Here is a 22,617-nt window from a genome sequence, read left to right as displayed (position 1 = left end):
GGGACTAGCGGGGAGATCACTCAAATGGTGAAAGCAGGGCTGGGGGTGGATGTGTTTTCTTTGGTCTGCACAGTGTCTGGAAAAGACTCAAAGTGGGATATCTTGCATTAAGCAACCCTTATTCACAGCTTTCCCTAAAAAACTCCGAAGGTCTGACAACCCTGTCCCCACATTTCTATATGATAGTTTTAGCTGGAGGTGAGAACAGCTGCCTCTTCGGACAGAATGTGGGCTCTTTAGTCGCCTCTGTCCCCACATCCTGTTGACATCCAGCCCACTACACTCATGGAGGTGCCAACCAGGACTTTGAATTTTCCACCCTGGCTTAAATATTTGGGGATCACCCACAGTGCGTCCCCAGCCTTCTTACAGTATTTTATTATCCCACGCCTCCACCAGGGGACTCCCTCTTTTATCTTACCACTGAGCAATGCGCATATATTGCCCTATGGTTTACCTTGACATTTTTCACTCACCAAAGGAGTATTATTATATTACTGCCACTCAGAGCTGTTTACTTTCTTCTGTGGGCTCTCAGAGTGTCTGGAGCATGCCACTGTTATGGCCCTGAGAAGATCTATTGTGTGATTACCTGCACAGGGTGGTTCTGTTTTATAGACTCTGCAGAAAACTGGCGCTTAATATTTGTTGAATGAAAGAATGAGAACTCCTGATGAGCATGAATTTTCCAGTGCAACCTCCTTACTTTGATGTCATTCCAAGCCAAGGAAAGAAACGTGTCTTCCTAATTGATATGTAGCATTAATAAGGGCTAATGTTTCATTTCTATTATAATATTTTTGAAATAACAAAATAGTTTGAGAACCCCCGTTTTCCACCTTGAAAAGCTCATAAAGGCTCAGGGCCTGGAATGGGTGAGAACCATATCCCTGGGAGGTCATAGGGCATGATGATTAAGACTGTGAGCCATGGGTTCAAACCCTGCCTCCCATCACTATTAGCTGTGTAACCCTGGACCATTTACTTAGCCTTTTTGTGCCTCAGTTTTCCCTTTTAGAAAACCATAAGATAGACACTTATAACTTGGGGTTGCCGTGAGGATGGAATGAGATAGGCGGTGGCTTTCAACCCTGGCTTCACCTGGAGGGTCACCTGGGGAGTTTTTGAACCGCCCTTATACCCAAACACCACCCCTGGAGATTCCGATTTAATTGGCCTGTAATATGATCGAAGCATAGGTATGTTTTAAGGCTTCACAGGTGAGTCCAATGGTCAGCCAAGGCTGGGAATCCCTTAGCTCAGGAGTATAAACCTCCTGAGGCACATACTCCATTGCCGACTCTGGACACATTATGGCTTGGCCAGTGGATGGCACTCTGTTATGCAACCCCCTTCCAGACCCCAGACACCCTCTTCTGAGTGGCATTAGCACCTTTGACTTTGCTAACACAGCAGCCATCTGTAGAGCTGTTTGCATAGGACCTTAAGGTCAAGTGTGCTTTCCTCTTTGGTACTTGAGAAATCCTTCTCCCTTTTGAATTTGAAGTGTGTCTTTTTAAGCTTGGATTTCTCCCTCCCTGTCTCAAATGACTTTCTCCTCACCCCTTCCCCCACCCCCCCGGTGAAATCAACTTTCCAGGAGCCAACGTAAGCAGAGATTTATAGTCCTAATTGGTAATAAATCCTGGAGTTAATCATTTGCAGATGTAGCTATTCTCAAATAGCAACTTCATTTTTCTGAGCACGGATCTTTACTCTTTCTTGTCTGGGGGCGGAGGGTGGACACGGGAGTAGTTATCATCCTTGTGTAGCATAAGGCATCCAGACCTCCTCTAAAATGGCCAGTATGCTGCAGCTTGAAGAATGCCTGTTTTGGAAGCATGTTTGAGATCTGAGAGTAAATTTCAGGAGACTAGGTGGGATCAACAGGCACACACCTTTTTTTAAATTTTTTTTTGGCCCAATTTTGCTTTTTTGTTATTTTTTGTCTTAGACATCAAGGCAAGTGTCAAATCTTGCCTCCTATTCCTGCTTGATATCTATTATATCAATTTTTGCCATCTCTGATCCCCTTCTCAGACCCTATTTATAAGCAAATTATTTCCCTACTGAACGTAATACCATTGCCCCTCCCTTTTCCCTTTGCCCCTAAGTTCTCTGCTGTGCCATTACGTGGCTCATCGTTCAAGCACTGGTTTGACATGTATTCCGACAGACCTTCCCATGCCCCCACCAGAATTTATGGAAATTCTCTAAGAGCCTCATAGAATCCTAGATATATAGAGCCGGGAAAGAGGCTGTGAATGAATGCAATACCTTCACTTTACAGAAAAAGAAACAGGCTGAGGGCAGAACCAGCATTCTATATGGATAGAGAGAAGGCTCCTGCATACTCAGTCCTTCCCATCTCTCCTCCTCAGGCTGGTGTATAGACTATGCATATCACAGTACATATTCAGTGAGAGGTTATGTCTAAAATAACAAAAAGGGGCACCTGGGTGGCTCAGTCAGTTGGGCGTCCGACTTCAGCTCAGGTCACGATCTCACGGTTCGTGAGTTCGAGCCCCGCGTCAGGCTCTGCGCTGACAGCTCAGAGCCTGGAGCCTGCTTCGGATTCTGTGTCTCCCTCTCTCTCTGTTTTTCCCCTGCTCTCTCTCTCTCTCTCTCTCAAAAATAAATAAAAATTAAAAAATTAAAAAAAAGAGGTTATGTCTACATTTGTTGTTTGGGAATGGCTGAGTCTGAAGGAACGTGTGTGTGTGTGTGTGTGTGTGTGTGTGTGTGCGTGAATGCATTGACTATGATTACTTTGAGAAAGCAACCTATGGAAATCTGCCATGTAAATATGGGCCTTTTAATGTTTGCTCTACAATTTCAAAGGTGCATTATTTTGTCTTCTAAAATATATTTCAAATATGAGTGCTCTGAACCAAGAAGTGACTTGTGCATGCAGCCTGATGGAATAAATGGTCAACCTGGGCAAAGGTCTGGTGTTCTGTCTGCCTTCATCCTTCTTGCTGGCTCTTGAGTAAATTCAAGAAAAGTGTTGTGAGGGGCGCCTGGGTGGCTCAGTAGGTTGAGCGCCTGACTCTTTATTTAGACTCAGGTCATGATCCCAAGGTCATAGGATTGAGCCCTGTGTCAGGATTTGCACTGAGCATGGAGTCTGCTTGGGATTCTCTCTCTCCCCCCTCTCTCTCTCTCTGCCCCTTCCCCGCTTGTGCGAGCTCTCTCTCTCTCTCTAAAAAAATAATAAGAAAAGAAAAGTGATGTGAAGCACTGAGGATTGAATAAAAGGAAAAATGTAGGGGGACAAAGAAACAGGAACAAATGAAGTGAGGAAGGGAGGGTAGAAGGGAGGTAGAGAGAGAGAGAGAGGAGAGAAGCATGTACTACCATCTGTCACACATAAACAAAGGCTTTGTGTCGGAGGAGTAAACAGAGCTGCTAAAAGCCTCCTGTGTAGAAGCAGGGTGTTTTGTTTCTGCTCCTTTCTTCAGCTGGCTTACAAAACTAAGCATGAGGTAGTTTCTGAAAAGTCTGTGGGGATTCTGGGAATTCTGAATCATCTAAACTGAACTTCGCACAACACCTCCGGGTGCTGAGGTCCTAATGATACATTCGTTAGGTTGCGCCTTTCCCCCAAGAAGCTCAAAATGTTATACATATGTTATCCTGTTCAGATCCCTCCTCGCCTGTTCAGGAGTGTGTGTGTGAGTGTGTGTGTGTGTGTGTGTGTGTGTGTGTGGCCGGGAGTGGGAAGGTTGCGATTACGTGCGTCGCACAGACAGGAAAATTGGGCACGGGACAAAATAAGAGATTTTCCACAGGAACATGGTTAGTGGTTGGACTGTGAATCCTTCAGGGTCTCTCCGTGTCCTGATCCAGGGTGCTTCTGTTATTTCTCTCACCTGCCAGGGCTATAGACTGATTGCAATCAAGCTTGCTTAACTTTTTAGTTTGAAGAATTTCAAACATATATCAAAGTGGAGAGAATAGTATAAAGAACCCCATATACTCATCACTAGTTTGCTCCTGACATCCACCCACCGCTCCCTTCTCAGGTTATTTTGAAACAAATCCCTTCCATCCTATGCTTCACCTGTAAATAAATAAGTACGTGTATTTAAAACAGCATTCTTTTTTAAATGTTCATTTATTTGTTTTGAAAGAGAGAGGGCAAGCAGAGGAGAGGGAGAGGCAGAATCCCAAGCAGGCTCCACACTCAGCATGGAGCCCAATGCAGGGTTAGGTCCCACAAGATTGAGATCACGAGATCACGACCTGAGCCGAAATCAAGAGCCGAAATCAACTGACTGAACCACCCAGGTGCCCCTAAAATAGACTTCTTAAAAATACTTAACTTACTATCATTATCACATCTAAAAACTAATAATAATTCCCTAAGATTATCTGATATGCAGAAGTATTAAAATTTCCCTGAATTACTGTGCATGTGGGGGAAATACTCTTTACCGTATGAGGCTATAGACTTACTCCAATGATGCTATCACTGCTTGATAGAGTTTTGGGGCACTGTTATTCAAGTCGTCACTGGGGCTGGCATCATATTCTTTTGCAAACCGTTACAGATGGCAAAGTTTATCTTTTGAGAGAGGACTTGCTTTTGGCCTAAGCCAGAAGTCATTTGGAATGAACCCTTAAGAATGAGACGGCTAATTGACATTTGCATATTTAATCCTGCTGTGTCTTAAAAACTCAGATCCATTGCTTTGTAGTTACACGTCTTATATCTGTGATAAATGAAAGGCAGGGGTGATGTTAAAAATCAGAGGGGGGTTAGCTCTTCTGTTGCCGTAGGGTCTTGGAAGCCCCCCTGGGGGGCTGGAGTTATTTTTTTAGGGAGAGGAGAAGCTCAGGGCAGCAACAAGTTAGCAGCAGGCACAGAAGCGTTTCAGTATTTTAAAAAACAGACATGGCTGTACCGGGCACATGGGCTGAATGCCAGCCCTGGTCAAAGGTAATGGCCATGAGTCCCGCAAAAGGCTGTTCGCAGCGAAGGGAAATATTCATTCGAAAGGAGGCTTTGGCTTTTCTTTCAGACAGAAATTCCCTGGTGGAGAATGTGCCCAGGAGAGGTTCACGCTAGACAAGATGAGGAATCACTCCTTCAGCAATTTAGTGGGCTTTTTTTATGTAGTAGAACACTTTGTGATCATAAAGCCCTTTGTAGAAAAGTACTTCCTCGTCTATCATCCCAGAGAGGTTAAGAACTGGTTAATAAGTCAGTGATTGAAAAGGCACTGGAACTTTCATCTGTTGAGTCTAAACTGATGGCTGTGCCCATCCCACCCGGGCACCTCCAGGGAAGGTTTAGAAGTGCCAAGCCTGCCTGCAGATGCTGGGACAAACAACAACTTACTCTACTTGTGTTGCTCCATTTGTGCAAACCAAGCAAATGACGCCAAACCTACAAGTGAGAGGGGTAGGAGGAGGGGGGTGTCTCTGGATCATGTGGGGAAAACCTAGCACAAAACCTCAAGTCTGAAAAGAGACTGGGTGACCTGGAGATAGACAGCAGCTGCAGATTTCTAACCCAAAGTCTGGCTGAGGAGCAGATGTTGGATCTCTAGAGTCCCCTGGGGGCTTCCTGTCCTCTGTAGGCAGCAACAGGGCTCAGGGCCAGATGAGGTGGGCCACCTGACCTCAGGCTGGGTGGAGCTACCTCTTCCTGGGGTGCACTTTCCAGCAGGAAGCCCTGCCCGCGGCAGATAACTGAGGCACTTTGTTATGCCCAGAGGCTTTTTTATTTTTACTACTCTGAGATCGACTTCCCAAAACAGACATTTGCCAAGGCAGAAATGAAAACTAAATGGTAATGAGAAGGTGTCCTCCCCACCCACTGCCATCCCTACCAACTCCTGCTTTGCTGGTTAGTTTTTAAAACACCACCAGAGGGGCGCCTGGGTGGCTCAGCTGGTTAAGCATCTGACTCCTGATTTTGGCTTAGGTCGTGATCTCACAATCGTGAGATCGAGCCCCGCATCAGGCACTGTGCTGGGCATGGAGTCTGCTTAAGATTCTGTCTCTCCCTCTCCCTCTGCCCCTCTCCAGCTCTCTCTCTCTCTCTCTCTCTCAAAAAAAAAAAAAAAAAAAAACCACCGCAAGCCCATTGATTATAATAACAGTAAGGTTTGTTTAAGATGGTGTGGCCAGGAAGAGCAGGCTTGGATTGAATAGGGGGTTGTGGTGGGGGGGGGGGGGTAGAAATTCTCTTCCTGGCCCTGCTACTGATCAAATACAAAGTCACATTACTTTATGCCTCAGTTTCCCACCTGCAAAATGGAACTGGGGACTTATTTTATTTGAGGGGTATAATGGCCATGAAACAGAATGCAATCTTATTAAAGAATATTTTATTTTATTTTATTTTATTTTATTTTATTTTATTTTTAATTTTTTTTTTGAACGTTTATTTATTTTTGGGACAGAGAGAGACAGAGCATGAACAGGGGAGGGGCAGAGAGAGAGGGAGACACAGAATCGGAAACAGGCTCCAGGCTCCGAGCCATCAGCCCAGAGCCTGACGCGGGGCTCGAACTCACGGACCGCGAGATCGTGACCTGGCTGAAGTCAGACGCTTAACCGACTGCGCCACCCAGGCGCCCCTAGAATATTTTAAAAAATCCAGTAATGCAAGCCAGTAATGCCACTTCTAACTCAGCAGAAACCCAAGGGAGATATGCTCATGTGTCCACCAAAAACACGTACAAGAATGTTCACAGCAGCTCTATCTGTAATAGCCCCAGACTAGAAGCAAGTTAAATGTCCACAGGCACTAGAATGGATAAGTGCACTGTGGCATATTATTTACCACAGTGGAATGCCAGCCGGGTAAGGAGAATGAACGAACTAAAACCACAAGCAACGACACGGGTGAGTCTTACAAATATAATGCTGAGGGAAAGATGCCCAGTGGCCACTCTTTCATGGCTCTAAGTGTGTTCCGGGGGCCCTGTTCACACCTGCTCCGGGGCCCTTCGTCTCTGCCATGGCCATCTCTCCCTTCCTTCTTTTGTCTCAAAGGACAGCCGATATTGTGGCTGCTGCTGGGTGCAGAGCCATGGTATCACCCGGCCCTTTTCTCCATGCATAGCCCTGCCCGGCATAGCCCCTCTGCCAGCAGGCAGCCTGGACTGTAGCGGGACCCCCCCCCCTTCTTGGAATTGCGCTGCTCCTCTTGCCATCCGCGCCCTGGCCTTCGTGAGTTTTATCTTGCCCTTTTGAGCATGATTTATTTGTCGAAGTTGCCAATTGTTTTCTCCTCTGCCTACAAGGAGAATTTCAAGCTTATTTATGGGACATATCCTCAGGAATTGATTTATCTTGGTGTCCTCTCTGCTCCCAATTCAAGGCCCCCCTCTTCTCCTCCTCTTCCCTACACGAAAATGGCTGCTTTGAGTCAATGTCCAACAGGGTTTTCAAATGATAGTGCAGGTAAAGACCACAGCTGTGTTTTCCCTTTGGAAACCATGTTTTGGTACAGGATTTACGAAGCTCATTGCCAGATTAGTGTCTGTTCTCTAAATCTATAGATGAGAATTTGGTTTTTCTCTGAGGGGCTGAAAAAATCCCAGGTGAGGACTTGGCAGCCCTCACGGCGAGGGGGCCCACGAGCTGGTTCACCCGATGATTATTTTATACTCAGGTCCCACAGGGAACAGTAGACCTGGAAAGTACTGCCGTATAGTGTCATCACTGGTGACTGCTAGTTTCGGGCTCCCTGAGACTCTGCCCAACACTTCGAGGTGTTCTTTTACAAAACAGCATCAGCTGAGAGAAAAGGAACAGGAAGTCTGATCTGTGCTCATTTTGCTGGGGATTATCAAACATCTGCTGTGCGTGTTCCTTCTCTTGTCTGAAGGGAAAGAAACAAGTGCTGAGTAATCTTGCTGGGACCTGGGCCTTATTTTATTCAGTGAGTCGTGCTCATCCGAAGGTTCAGAGCTTAGCAAAACATTGTTAGAAAAATGCGGTGATTAAGATTCATCTAGAGAAGGCTGGTTAAAAAGATATGCCCGAGAAGATGATCGAGTTATGACTCAGCCTAACCATGTAAATCTCGTTTTTAAAAAGTAGCTAATGTTTCATAAGAAGCTCCGTTTAAAAATATCTCTACTGTTCTCCCCAGGAAAGTTATACTATGAATAACAAAATAAAAATCTGACATCTTGGAGACTCAGAAGTTTAGAGATGGGATAATTATTCTATGAGATCACTGAAAACTGTATAAGCCAATTTGGGGTTGTTTGATGGATATATTTTATATGTGCAAAAATTTGTTTTTGAAAAACAGGGAGTTTTTGTAATTAAATTATTTGCCTTGCTTGCTAATATCTTCTTCTTCTCTATAGACCAGTCCTTGTCACATTTGAGCATGCATCAGAACAACGTGTAGAGTTTGTTAAAACCTAAATTGCTCTCAGAGATTTTGACTTGGCAGGTCTGGGATGGGGTTTAAAATCTCACTTTTAACTTGTTCCGTGTGTGATGCTCCTGGTCTGGGACCACACTTGGAGAACCACTGTTCTAGATCATTTTAAACCTGCCCGCACATTAAAATTCCCTGGGGATCTTAAAAAAAAAAAAAAAAACAAAAAAAACAAAAACCCAGTACTTGGCTGCACCAGACCAATTAAATCAGAAAATCTCTGAGATCCTGGGTACAGAATATTTCAGGAGCAGCTCGGGTGATTCTGATGTGTAGTCAGGACTGAGAATGTTTGTTCTAGGCAGAAATTATTCAGGGACCATTTCTCAAAGACCACGATGCTAAAGCAGTTAGGAGCCAGCAGCTGGATGCGAGCTGTGAGCTCCTGTGTCCTCCGACTGGCCAACTCCAGGCTGCGTAGTGGCACCCTCCCATGTCATGGAGTATCAATTTCTGGAGCGAGTTTGAAGTTTATGCTATCAGCAAGATTACAAAAGGCTCTCTGGGAGTTTTCTTCTGCCTGATAACTGGGAGGGCAGCCTGAGTCAGAACAGGTTCATGCTGTACTTTGGCATGTGATAGCTAGTCTGGGCGACAATGAATCATTTTAGATTTTAAAGAGAAAGGCAGGGAAGAAATGATTCTTATTACTTTCTGCAATATTTTCTTATTTAAGCCCCAAACAGCAACCAGATGAAGACGAGTAGAATTAATCTGCATTTTCACAGATGGGTAAACTGAGACCCAAAGGAGCTAAGTGAACTTCCCAAGGTCACAAGACACAGAGGTGGCAGAGGTGTGATTTGAACCTGGGCTGTTTGACTCCAAAGGCAAGGGTCCCTGCCACCTTACCATGTTTGCAGAGTGCCTCTGGTGCTCCAGAAACCATAGATTTAGTGCAGAAATGGTGACGTAATTTACGGGCCCCAGTGTGAAATGAAACCATAGAGCCCCTTGTTAAAAAGTTGTTAAGAAAAAAAGGTTGTTAAGAATTCAAGAAAGCAGCAGCAGAGCATTAGGTCAAATGTGGGGTCCTATGCACCCATGGAGCCAGCCCTGATGTTAGGTGTTAATCCGCACAAACTACGTATCAAACATCCTGATCCAATAGGGAAGATGCTCAGAGGCACCCTGGCAGGGAGGTACGGGCTGCAGATCTGGGCGTGGAGATACTGAGTTTTTAATAATAGCTCTGTGAATAATCTCCAGTTATTCCTGTTGACCTTGAGTATGTTGTTTAACCTTTTGGAGGTTCAGATTAGTCATCTGTGACATTGAGAGAGGGAGCGGTGGGGAAGGGTAGATGATTTCAGTGTTTCTCAAACTTTGTTGTTGTTGTTGGTTTGTAATGCTTATTTATTTTTTTAGAGAGAGAGAGACAGAGCATGAGCAAGGGAGGGGCAAAGAGAGAGGGAGACACAGACTCCGAAGCAGGCTCCAGGCTCCAAGCTGTCAGCACAGAGTCCTAGGTGGGGCTCGAACCCACGTATTGTGAGATCATGACCTGAGCTGAAGTGGGACACTTGACTGACTGAGCCACCCAAGCACCCCTCAAACTTTGGTTATTTATATGCCACATATTTTGTATCATGGCCATGGTCATGATCCCTGGACCTATACTACCTGACTTCTAATTTTGGCTCCCCTAAATTCTAGCTCTGTGACCTCGGTCAAGTGCTTCCACTTCCTCATCTGTAAAATGAAGATTGCTGTGAGGAATACATAAGTTAATGTGAGGAAAGTCCTTGAGTAATAGTTGGTATGTGATAAGGGCTACATTAAGTGTTAATTATTGCTACGAATCATGGCACCTGTACCAGTAGTAATGCTTTTTCTTTAATTGGACTCACTTCTTAAATTTAAAAATAATCACCAGATTCATGTGAGTAGGTATATTTTTTCTTGTACGTGTGCAAATGTATAATACCTATATAATACTTTTAAAAATTCAAAAAAAGTCCATTCATATGCTCCCTAAAATCAGCCCAAATATTACTGATAGAATGGTCACCAAAACCATGGGGAACATTGTGCTAGATATTGAAGGTCCCTTCCAGCTTTAATACTCTAGGAATGAATGAATAAATGCACGTGTCTTCGTGTCTATGCCTTCAGTCATTTGACAAATACGTGACTGGAATATTTCTACCCTCCTCAGTCACTTCTACCCACAGTAGAATCTTTCCACTGGTTGGCTACAGGTTTCAGTGGAAAAATGTTTAAATGGAGAAGAGAGATTGTGAATAAATCATGTAAGTGGTTTAAACTTTGAGGGGTTAGTGGGGTTCTCTCAAGAACTCCCCCTAAAGTCTAACAAAGGATGAAACCTAGAGTTGTGAAAATTGGGACGGGATGCTTCTAAGAAGACACAGGATGGCCTTGAGAGGTGAGGAATCTACCGGAAGGTCTGGACCCTTTCCTTTGGGTACTGTTTTTGCTCCACTTCCTTCTATGCAGATCTTATCTTATAGGCTTACAGTTTCTGTTTGTTTGTTTTTGTTTGTTTGTTTATTTATTTATTTATAATTTGAGAGAGAGAGAGAAAGAGAGAGCACGAGGAGGGGAGAGGGGCAGAGGGAAAAAGAGAGAATTTAAAGCAGGCTCCATGCTCAGTGTAGAGCCCAACGTGGGGCTTGATCCTATGGCCTGGGGATCATGACCTGAGTCGAAATCAAGAGTTGGACTCTCAACCAACCGAGACACCCAAGCATCCTTAGGCTAACGGTTCAAATTCCACCTCCTCAAGTTCCTTTCCAGCTATTCTTTTTTTCTCATCGGAAGAGTAGTCATAGAGAAGTATTTATTAAGCACATGCTGTGTGCCAGGCACAGAGGACATAGTGCTAAACACCCGTATTCCTATATCAAGGAGTGGATGGGACCTCAGGGCTATCAATTTGTATAGGGAAATAAAGGCAGTGACTAAGGAACTTTAAAATCAGTTTTCACTTAAACATCCCTCTCAAGTTACCATGAGCACTGATCTCCAACCATTTCATGAACATCAGTACTTGTTGGATATAAAAAACGTGTGATGTGAATGTAATATAAATCAATCACAAAGGAAAATGAAAAATCTTGGGACAGGGGCAGGGCTTTATGAAGGCAATAAAAGTGAATTTCGAGAGGGAACCTCTGATTTACGCCCAAAGTTGTGGACAGTTGAAGTCCTGGCAGAACTGTATCAGTTGTCAACAAAGAGAAAATCAGTTAAGATTGACGGCGTGATGTGTGCTTTCCAAGAGAATGACTAGAATATTGAAGGATGATGAAAGAATCTTGAGAGAAAACAAAAAACTCTTGAATATCTTATAAAAGTCAATATGAAGTGAGGGATGGTAAATGGTATAATCTAGTCGGAAAAATTATGCCAAAATCCACACTTAATTCATACTTTGCTCGTTTAAAATATTAGGGCATGATTGGTATTTTACTTTAATTTTGTCAAATATAAGAAAAGTAATTCTTCCGTAACTTTCAGTTTCATAATTTTTAGTTTCTAAAATAGAATTCCAGTCAACCTTTTTCACTCTAATTTTTACTGTGTTATTTATGTCCCTTTATTATGTGGATTCATTTTACTGAATGACTGTTTATATTTCTATAAAATTTATTTATATTTTTAATTAATGACTTTTTATGGAATTAATTGTCCATAAAAAGAATGTCCAGTAATAGTATTCAATGAAGTGATGGATTGATTAGCATCATTCTTCAGAACCAACGGCCAAGACCATAATGGGCAGAAAGGGCACAACTGGCTTTATTGACTCTAATGCAGAGAGCAAGGGTGCATAGAACAAGCCAGACTTCTCTTGCAACGGAGATGCCTAGTCCAGCTAGGAGGTAATTTTGGGATAAGCCTGTTTAAGGCCTTGAGAGGGAATTCTCCAGGCGTCAAAGGAAATTGCTTACCCACAAAGCACCAGACTGCAAACCGGATCCATGTGATGGTGGAGAGCTTTAGCATGAGATAAATGTTCACCAGCATGGCAAAGGCAGGCACGAAGGGGAGGCAGGGAGCCATGTAGGGTAGCTTTTTGGGGTTCTCTGGTTGCTGCAGGATCACGAACACCAGGGCGCCGATCAGCAGCACCATCAGAACGACCAACAGGATGGCCCACCAGCTCCGCTCTGAGATGTGGTCGGAACCAAAGATGAGGAAGGAGCAGAAGATGAACATGAGGATGAAGAGCAGGAGCACGCAGATGGTCACCGTGTGCCCTGTAGCTGCTGTGGGCCGGTCCATTTTGCCTGGAAGGCCCAGCCGGATCCTCATGGTGTAGTAGCGGGGCCCGATCAGCTTCTTTAACTTGATGAGATAAATGTTTTCAGATTCGTCGGCTTCGATGCCTGTGGTCATGTCCACAGTGCCGTAGTTGGGATGGTTCACATTGTAGGTGGACTTGTCCGACTTGCCTATGAGCATCTCGTTGTCTCCCAGGGATGGTAGGTTCTTGGCCCCGCATGTGTTGGTGGCTGGGCCGGAAAACTCTTCCCCTTCACTCACAGGAGAACAAACTTCCTTCTCACAGTCCGCCAGGATGCCCTCCTTCTTCTTTGTGTGCTCCTGGGACAAGAACTTGACAAAACCATCAATGTCACTCTCTGGTTGGTATCGAAGGAGCAAGACGCAGACAGAGACCAAGGTGTAGGCAAGGAGTGTGCCAATGGACATCATCTCTATTAGGTCTTTCAGGCTGACTAATAACGAGAGGAGAGCTGCTAGGAACCCCGACACAATGCAGGCCACCACTGGTGTCTCTGTGTAGGTGCTCACATGAGCCAGGAACCTAGAGGGACGGGCAAGCAGAGGGTTAACAGTGAGCTACAGATGGTGACTGACTCTAATACGGCTTAAGTCCACCTGGTCCTGCTCCTCCAATGTACTTCTGGAGTCACTGCTTTGAATACAGTTATTCCTACTGCAGGATTTGGTTTCTGGAATACAATTTAAAAATAATTTACTTTCATGCCTTGGTTTTGAGGCAAACTTCTTTATTAAAGTCCCTACTTCATTATGCGATGTGAAGGGACGACTGAATTTAGGAAGGCATGTTAGAAATCTGAATCGAAGTGCAAGCTTTGCTGGGAAGGAGTGATATGTGGAACATTCGTACACCTCCTTGGGGTCCCCTAAACCTGTGTTACCTAAAATATGGTCAGTCCGTGGACCAGCAGCATCAGTATCACCTTGGAGCTTATTGGAAATGCACATATTCAGGTATCACCAGAGACCTCCTACATCAGAACCTCTGGGCATGGGGCCTAGCAAACTTTGCTTTAAAAAACCTCCAGAGGATTCTGATTTATACCAAAGCTTGAGAAGCATTGCCGTTGGCAAAATAGTGTAATAACTCAGAACATGTGCTCATAAATGCAGCCCAAATCCAGCCACTTACCAACTGGAGAAGACCAACAAAAGTGAGTGAATGACAGGTGCCTCTTTAGCAGTTCCTGTGGGCCTTAAGCAGGTTCCTGCTCTCCTCACTCTCCTCCTAATCTGCCCTCCTCCCACCTCTTCCATTTCTCTTTTATTTTCGTCTTTCACATATGACTATCAGCTGCCTTTGGAGCTCCAGCATCTTTCCTCTTTGACAGCAGAAAAACCTTTTGGGTGTGTGAAGTTGTAACATCTCCGCCACACTCAGCCTCTTCTTGATCTATCCAGCTCCCCAAACATGGCAGCTCTGACCTGGTGATGACTTCAGGGGGTATGCAGGGGAAATGGAGCAGAAGATGACAGCTGGCGGCAGAGAGGAAGTCCCTGAGCTGGATCCCCCCCCCCCCCCCCCCGTACCCCTGAGCGCTCCTTGACCTCCATGCTTGAAGAATGCCTTCCCTGCAAGCCCCTCATACAGTGGGCACTGGGAACCGAGAGATGGGCCACATTTCCTTGGGGCAGATTGACCACTTCATGGCCAATGTAGGGGGCTGGAAGCCAATATATTGGAGTGCTTGAAAAACCTGTCTTTGGAGTCACACAGTCATGGATTCAAATCCCGGCCTCCCCTCAGCAGCTGGAGGATTGGGGTAAGTGTTTTCACCTTTATAAGTATACTCATCTACTATATTTGTCTGCAAAACAGGGTTATTGTGACAACTACATGGGATCTGTATACAAAGCACCCAGGGTACACAAATGTTCAATGAATGGTAGTTATTGTTGCTACTGTTATTAGGTTCTGTTCAGATGGTCTTATACTCCCTGTGATGGTAGCTTTTAATGTTTTCACCTTCAGAGGGGCTGTGGAGAGATGGTCAGTACCTCACCTCAATGTGAGGGCAGGCCTAAGATGTCCCTGGGATGGGTCCTTCTTTCTGGAAGTCACTCAGTGCAGCAGTTTGACACCCACAATCTTCACAAAGCAACACACAGTGTCAAACAAGAGGGGAGGGGCAGTTAGGGGGAGTATACCAGTTTGTGCTAGATTGGGAGACCCAGAGTCAAACTGAGGGGCTGTCATGGGGCTTACGTTCTTTTCGCTCAAACTCTTTATTAGGATATATGACAAATTCCATCGTCTATGTGACATACACGCACATCAAAATTATAGTCAGGCTGACAGTGGGTGACATTCTCCCTGGACAGGCATGGCAGAGCAGAATTAATTTCATAAAGCATAGTCCTTACCTGAAAAGGAGCCCATCACCAGCCATGGCATAAATGACCCTTGGCATTGGGAAGAGAGAGCCCAGCAAACTGACTGTCAGTCCTGCAACTGACCCAATGGCTACTACGAATTTTGCAGCATAGAACCCATGAGCCACAAACATCTCCATGAGTGGGGATTCCGTGTCGATGGCATAGAATGGCACCATCAGAGTTAAGATTATGCTCACCTGTTGAAACAAGAGAAAACATGGCTGGAGGTGGAGAGGACTGACAGCATGGATGGATGTCCCATAGGAGAGCGAAGAGGCCTGGACTTTGGATTTGTCACTTCTTGGCATGTGCCCTTAATTTAGACCAGTCATTTTGCATCTGGACCTCTTGGTCTCAGTATTTTCTCCTCACATTAGAATTTAGTGGACTTGACAAGATGGTCCTCAATATCTCTCTCAGGCTTTCATATCTGAGGAATAAGTATGTAGGCATCTAAGCCCCACAACAGCAGAACTACACTGACAGTTCAGTGGAGGGCAGATACCATCACATGGAAGGAACTGGAGCCAAAGGTGCTGGAGCCAGGACCTGGCAGTGGCCGTGAGCACCCTGCCCACATGGGCAGGACTCTCATTTCCTTTGTACTTTCAGGATCCTATATGGCCTTAAATGGATTCTCCCGTTCACTCTGAAAATCAGAGATAAAAACTCCAAAGATAAGTGATCAGAGGTCCGTAGCCAGTTAACAGGGGGGACTCATATGAGGACTATATTCCTCTCTGTAGCTCAGTGCCAGGAGCCAGGCAGCCCACAAATGAAGGCATCAGGAAGGAACCTGGTCCTACTCTGGGGTTGTACTATGGCTTTGCTTAACCAGGAATCACTTGGCTCCTAGGACCCATCTTCCTTCATATGTCATAAATCGGCCATAACAACCCTCCCTCCATGGCCCCAGGCAATGAAACCACCAGTTATAGGTCCAGGCTCCCCCTGGCCTGCAGGGGCCAATGCTTCAAGAAGGCATCAAGAAGGGAGGTCTGAGCCTGAACGGGAGAGGGTGGTGCATTTCCAGACCACTTCTTTGCATATTCCTCAGGAGCCAACATCCTCCAGTGAAGCCATGGGCTGCTAGGGAGGACAGCAGGATGGACCACCACAGCCCAGCAATTTGGCTCTTCTCCTGACGGTGGAATGGCAGCCTGCTGACCGGTGCAAGACCAAACAGCCCCTGAGGCCTGGTTAAGGGCCGTGTGTTCTAGAAGAGGATGTTTCCCAGCAGCTTCACCACTTGCAACACGGGGTGGGCTGGGAGACAGTGGGATTGATTCCTACAGCAGTTTGCGTTGAGTCGGCTGCTCATGTTAGATCCGGATGGGCAAAAAGTGGGCAGATGCATAGAAGTAGTCTGTAGTCTATAAGGCGCTATTCTAAGAAAGGAATTGTGGTGACCAACTTTATGTGTGCAGCAGGGGTTGACCCCTGGAGGAGGGGGAGGTATATGAGGGAGGAATAAGAGGGGAAATGCAAAGCAGAGCATCTCTGCCCTGAGATACTCTGCCCCACGCCATCCTCATGGCCTGAACACTGTCTGCAGGGATCATCAGAGTACGGTTAAGATGAAGCCACTTGCCTGTGTGTGCTCAAGGCGAGGTGATAATTGACCCATAAAACAATTGCCAGGGACAAGTGAATTCCTATAAACCACATCCATGGCTGCTCTTGTGTTTTCCTTTGGTGCCCAGGACAATCTTATTTTGCAGCTGGCCCTAATGATCGAGCCAGCCGCTGGTCTGGCTTCCTTAAGTAGTTGCTAAAGCTGTTTCTGTTTTGTTTGTGTTTTGGGGAGGAGGTGCTTTTCCTATGTTTTGCAGCAGGGGTGCACGTAACAGCCGTGGATCTTTCCTACTGGTGGTAAGTGAAGTGAGTGGGACCCCCAGGGCCCAGGGCATTTTTGTGACCACACACCTATTGACTTGCTGGCTGGTTCTCTCCATTGCCAGGGGCCGAGGAGGACGTTGGCTGCGAGTGAGCTATTTCTGTGATAGAAATTCTGGGATGGGAACTGGGAAATGACACATCACAAGTTTGGGGAGCGTCTGATCCTGAGATGACAAGAAGCTGCAGGCTTCCTTCTAAGGATTCCCCTTGGCAGGAAAACTTGAAAAATGAGCTTGGGCCGGTATAAAAAGAGGGAGCAACAGCAGAAAGAAATGGCATTTCCCCTGAGATTTAAGGGGAAGAGTGTCTCTGGGAGGGTGGTGTAGTCTCTCCCCACTCTGGAGGAGCCTCGCCTCCCGCTGCCGGGAAGATCCCAGAAGACAGAAGAGCATTGAGGAGGGTGCACAGAGGTCCACAATGCCTCTGCTTGCACACCCACCCGTTACTGCCAGCCTATGATCTGAGCTCCTTGGACAGCAGCCCACTCCCTGTACACCGTCCCCTGGGCAGTAGTGGACACCCAGAGCCTGTGTGTGCGGAGGAGCAGGGATGGAAACTCAGAGGTCAAGACTGCCCCCGTCTCCAGTTCGGAGTGCTGATTTTCTTCTTGTCATTGGTGGGTGGGGACATAGGGTGCATGGATGCATGCATACAAACGCCGAGACGACACAAGGAAGGGATCATTTCCTGACAGAGGGTGACCCAGTCCCAGAGCTACTTTTTAAGGTCAAATAGGAAAAGGCCATCAAGATGGTCCCAAAAGGATGTAGTACTTACAGATACGTATGCTGTCAGGCAGATGACCAAAGAGGCGGTGATGGCATAAGGGATGGACGTGTTGGGATTCTTGGCTTCCTCTCCAGTGGTGGCAATGATGTCAAAGCCAATGAAAGCGTAGAAACACGTGGCTGCTCCTTGCAGCACCTGGTGGGACAATAGCATTTTTCAGACTCAGAGTGTCAGGGCAGCACCAGGGCCCAACATGTGGTACCAACAACTGCCCAGGGCTCGGCCGCGTCACTGAGCAGCAGAGGGAGTAACATGGTGATCTCGCACTCAGCACTTGAGTTCTGATCTCCTGTGCTTTCTAGCTGTGTGATCCTGGGCAATTCCCTCATGGGAAGAATGGAGATAAGAAGACTTGTGGCCACATAAACACTGGGTTGTTCAACGTATTCAAATCATTTCGGGAAATAAGTGGGGTTATAAGTAAATCAATAAACTGGCTATCCCTATGTCTTGCGGAACTCATTAACTAACCTCTCCGTGCCTTATTTTCTTCCAATGGTTCTCAACCACAACCAGGGGTCCTATGACTTCCCTTAGGGGATGTTTGGAAATGTGAGGAGCTACTTGTGACTTTCACAGAGACGTGAGGCGTGCTTTCAGCATTTAGGGTACAGGACTCAAACGCTTCTGCACCAAGAATAGTCCTACTGACATTACCACTGGTGCCCTTCATAGATCATCTCTGTGGTAACACCTAGATCTGAAATGATAGAAAAGATTTTCAGATATCCTACTGTCTTCCGTGGGGAGACAGGTAGAGACAGTCTGATTTTTCTGTCCCTCTGGGGCTCGAGTGTCCTAGCTGGGTTATAAGGCTGGAGAAGATATGCAGTGAGAGGCAGTGTCGGGCTGGGGAGGTGGTAACCAGTGACATCTGCTGGATGCCTGTTGGACTGAGCCTGCACGGCTGCAAGGGTGGGTGGGACTGTAAGTCAAGATGTCAGTGCGAATCTTCTCTTAAGGAGTGTGTTACTTTCTTCCAAAGAATTGACTGAACTTTAGATGAAGTTTCCCCACCTTGGCATTCTCATTATCGGCTGAAAGCAAAAAGTGTGCCTCTCTGAATGCTTGGGGAATGTCCTTTCAGGGGAGGGTGAGAGAGCTTTTTCTAGACTTGTGTGTATGGGCCAGGGGCCTTGGCAACATGCAAGCTCTAGCCAGGGGCCCAGGGGTGAGCTTCATTGAAGGATCATTTCTCCCCCTCTAATCCACATATAGCTTACAAATGATGAAATTCAAAACATGTGTCAAGCAGATACCTGTGCCCAAAGTTTCACTCTTACCTCTCCCGCTGGCTTCTCAGTAAGTAACAGATAAAATACTCAGTACTGGAATCGACCAGGTACATGACAAACTGAATATCTTCTCAAACCTCAGAAGCAAGTTTGCTCACCTGTAAAAGGACTTGGCCCTTTCTGTGGTCTTTCCCACCAGGATTCTAAAGTTTTAAGTCCCTAAGTGGGCATTCTTATCCTGGGGTCCGTTCAACTCAGGGTGGGAGTCTATGAACTTTGCTAAGAAAAGATTACATCTTTATTGTTAGTAACCTCTGACTAAACATAAGCATTTCTTTAATTATGAATGTAAGTGACAAACTAATAGTACCTGTGATTTTGTCACCAAAGCAATCAGGTATTTTTTCTATACTAGTAGATAGTTGCAGAGATCTTGAAATATTTCTTGTGCTTATTGCTACTTCCAAATTATGATACTTATTAGACACAGATATTAATATTTAAAACACTAATATAGAAGCACATTGTTATTATATCACAATTAAAAATATTTTTATAACTATGTTTTAATATATTTGCTTTCTTTTGAATTCCTATGTAATTAGGTTATTCATTTATAAACACAATTCTCAGAAGGGGTCCATAGGCTTCATCAAACTGCCAAAGAGTCCATGGCACAAAATAATCTAAGAGCTGCTGGTCTATTCCAAATTCCTTTTTTTTTTTTTAACATTTATTTCTTTTTGAGAGAGAGAGAGAGAAAGAGAGACAGCATGAGCAGGGGAGGGGCAGAGAAAGGGAGACACAGAATCCAAAGCAGGCTTCAGCCTCTGAGGTGTCAGCACAGAGCCCGATGCGGGGCTCGAACCCACAAACCAAGAGATCGTGACCTGAGCCGAAGTCGGATGCTTAACTGACTGAGCCACCCAAGCACCCCATAAGAGCTGCTGGTCTATCCTAATAACTCAGGTAGAAAGAACTTTTCAAGGAATTGTCATCAGAGGACTGCTTTCTGGGAGAGGAGATATCTCAAAATTTACTCCAGTAAACTCCTTCATTTCAGGGAATGGAAAGTGTTTTGGCCTCCAGGCAAGGAGAGAAAACAGATCTCACTTCATTGTACCTGGAGGTTTACCGGTCTGGAAGTGTGCTTGTTTTCGCTTATCTAGCAAATGTTTTTGGTCTTTAAGGATGAACAGAGACTGCGATTGCAGGCTCCCTAAACCTCCCCAATCAAGGAAAGCCTTGCTTTAAGATAGCTACCAGAAAACAGGTTCTGCTTTCTCTTCCTTTAACATCTTTCTTCCTTTACACGTACATACATACGTACGTGTGCGTGCACACACACACACAGCTCCTGCAAATCATACAGATCTGTCAGGACAGTCAGTTGATGATGTATCCCTCCCAGTTAGGATGAGCCATGCATAGTCCCTATGCCTATTTGCTGTGGTCAGTTCTGGATGGAAAGTTCACAGATATTGCAAGAGCTCACTGTTGAGGAAAGGGGGTTGGAAGGATCTTAAAATAAGAACTTGGGGGCCAATCTACCCTAGAAAAAGATGAGAGGTCTGTAAGCCACGCCTTGTGAGGAATCACTGGGGACCCAGGGATGTCAAATGTGAAGAAAAGAAGACTCAGTGGAAGACTTGGAGGACACCTTCCAATTTTGAAGTGCTGATCATGAAGCAGTTGGAGGAGAAATATACTGTAGGCTCCAGAGGGAATCCCAACGCCATGCACAGCCATCCACAGGTTGGGGGTTGGGGGTGGGGATTGGATTTAGTTAGGAGAACAGATTTTACAGATTGTCAGACTTAGCGTGGTTCTGTCACATACTGGCTTGGTGACCTAGAATAAATTCCTAACCTCTTGGAACCTCATTTTCTTAAATGGAGATGAAAGTGGTATTTAGTTCATAGGGTTGTTGCAAGGATTAAATGAGATTATACAATGAACTGCAGTCATAGACTACAGCAGGTACTTAGTAAATATTAGCTCTTACCAGCAGTATTTTTTAATTACTATTATGAAATTTCTAGAACAGATGAAACTCAAAGGCATAAACAAATTCTTCCTCTTCCTTTTTTTTTTTTTTAAAGGGCATATATTTTATTAACTGCTCCCTTGTGCCAGGCACTGTGCTTGGGGATGTGGATATAGTCATGAACAAAAATACTGTGAGCTTAACCCCCTGGGGCTTGGAGTCTAGAGGATACTGCAAGACCTAAAATACAATATTGACTGTGGTAATAAACTGAATGAGATTGATAAGTGCCTATATTATTTATGAAACACAAATTCTGCTGCTCTCCAAATAATTGAAAAAAATAGATGGCAACTGCTGAAAATGATGAGATACCAGAATATTGACTATGGTCAAGTTGGGAATGGAGAGAATTAGTCTGCAAAGAGAATGTCTGTTAGCCTGAATTTGCTATGTAAAACTAGAAAGCCATTATAGTTGAAGGAAGACTGGATAGATCAAAGGTAGGACATTTGGAGGTTCTACTGCATTAGGCAGGAAACAGAATTTAACTCAGATGGTTTAAATGAAATGATTTCAGTGAAGGCCCATTGGCTAAGTCCATCAGGGAGCAACCAGCAAGGGGCCTTCTGGAGCACAGAACAGAGTATGAAAGATGGATAATGGATCTGGGGAGGGAGGAGAAATAGAAAAAACCCAGCATACCTGTCAAGATCAAACAGATCCTGACCTAACAAGCTATAGATTAAATAAACACATTATCAAGGAGAAGATAATAAAATTAGCAAATAAGATCACCTTTTTGCCTAAGTCAGTTTTACTTAAGTTAGTTTGAATGAATTTTTCTTCCTTGCAAGCAAATGATTCCCGACTGATGAATACAAAAGAGCCAGGAAATGAAACTGGGTATGGGTCTGTCTCTACCCAAATAACCACTAAAATTATTCGCTCTCTCCAGCCCTCAGATCTGGCCATTGGTATTTGTGATTAGGATTCCCTTCCAAGCCTGAAAGAATGCATATGTTCTTAGGAGTGAACATCTATGAATGAAATTGGTGGGTGAAGTGTGCGTATGTGCATGTTTCTGGGTTCGTCGGTGCTTTCACCTAGCTTTAAAAAAGTATTTCGCATGAATAAAAAATAGCATTGACTTTTTAATTTGACGACGTAAGTGGAAAGTTTTCCGTGGAAAAGCTGGTGTAGCTGCTCAGCCAGGCGATCCAGATCAGCTCATCCCTCGACAGAGCCTTTGTGGGGAAGCAGCACGTGCCTCAGTTGCTGGAAGGCTGCTGCTTACTTGGTTGTCGAAAGCAATGCCGTTAGCGGCATGCTGTTCAGTGTGTGGGGTCCCTAAAAGCTGGCCCTCTGTGTCTTGCTGATATTCAAGAGGCATAGGAATGAGGCAGCTCTCCATATTCTGCCTTGGCCAGTCTGCCAGATGTCTAGGAGATAATTGGGCACCTTTATATAATTCACTCCCACGGTAACGAGACAAAACTCCAACTTTAATAGCATTTTCTACCACCCTCAAGCTCCGGATATCTATTAGCAGCCTGTCCACGGTGACAGTGGAATGCGTTAATAGGTTCCAACAAATGAATTAAACTGTGGAGAACACGAAAACCAACGTTTCCTTTGTTTGGAGGCGT

The 22,617-nt window shown here is 45.1% G+C and overlaps 1 protein-coding gene across 3 annotated transcripts in view; it reads right to left on the bottom strand.

The window, feature by feature from the left end:
• The window catches only part of SLC7A14 (solute carrier family 7 member 14), a 111,542-nt gene that overhangs the window by 3,367 nt on the left and 85,558 nt on the right, over window positions 1-22,617 (bottom strand). For all 3 annotated transcript variants that reach the window (XM_045037281.1, XM_045037282.1, XM_006936269.5), the window contains 3 exons: window positions 17,735-17,881; window positions 15,047-15,255; window positions 12,328-13,205 (listed from right to left, as the gene is read on the bottom strand). In XM_045037281.1, the coding sequence (XP_044893216.1) occupies window positions 12,328-13,205; window positions 15,047-15,255; window positions 17,735-17,881 (1,234 nt within the window). The remainder of the gene's footprint in view (window positions 1-12,327; window positions 13,206-15,046; window positions 15,256-17,734; window positions 17,882-22,617) is intronic.

The sequence above is a fragment of the Felis catus genome, chromosome C2 (assembly GCF_018350175.1).
Source record: "Felis catus isolate Fca126 chromosome C2, F.catus_Fca126_mat1.0, whole genome shotgun sequence".
Lineage (NCBI taxonomy): Eukaryota > Metazoa > Chordata > Mammalia > Carnivora > Felidae > Felis > Felis catus.
The sequence above is the reverse complement of the archived record's forward strand: the minus strand, read 5'-3'. Positions and strand labels throughout refer to the sequence as shown.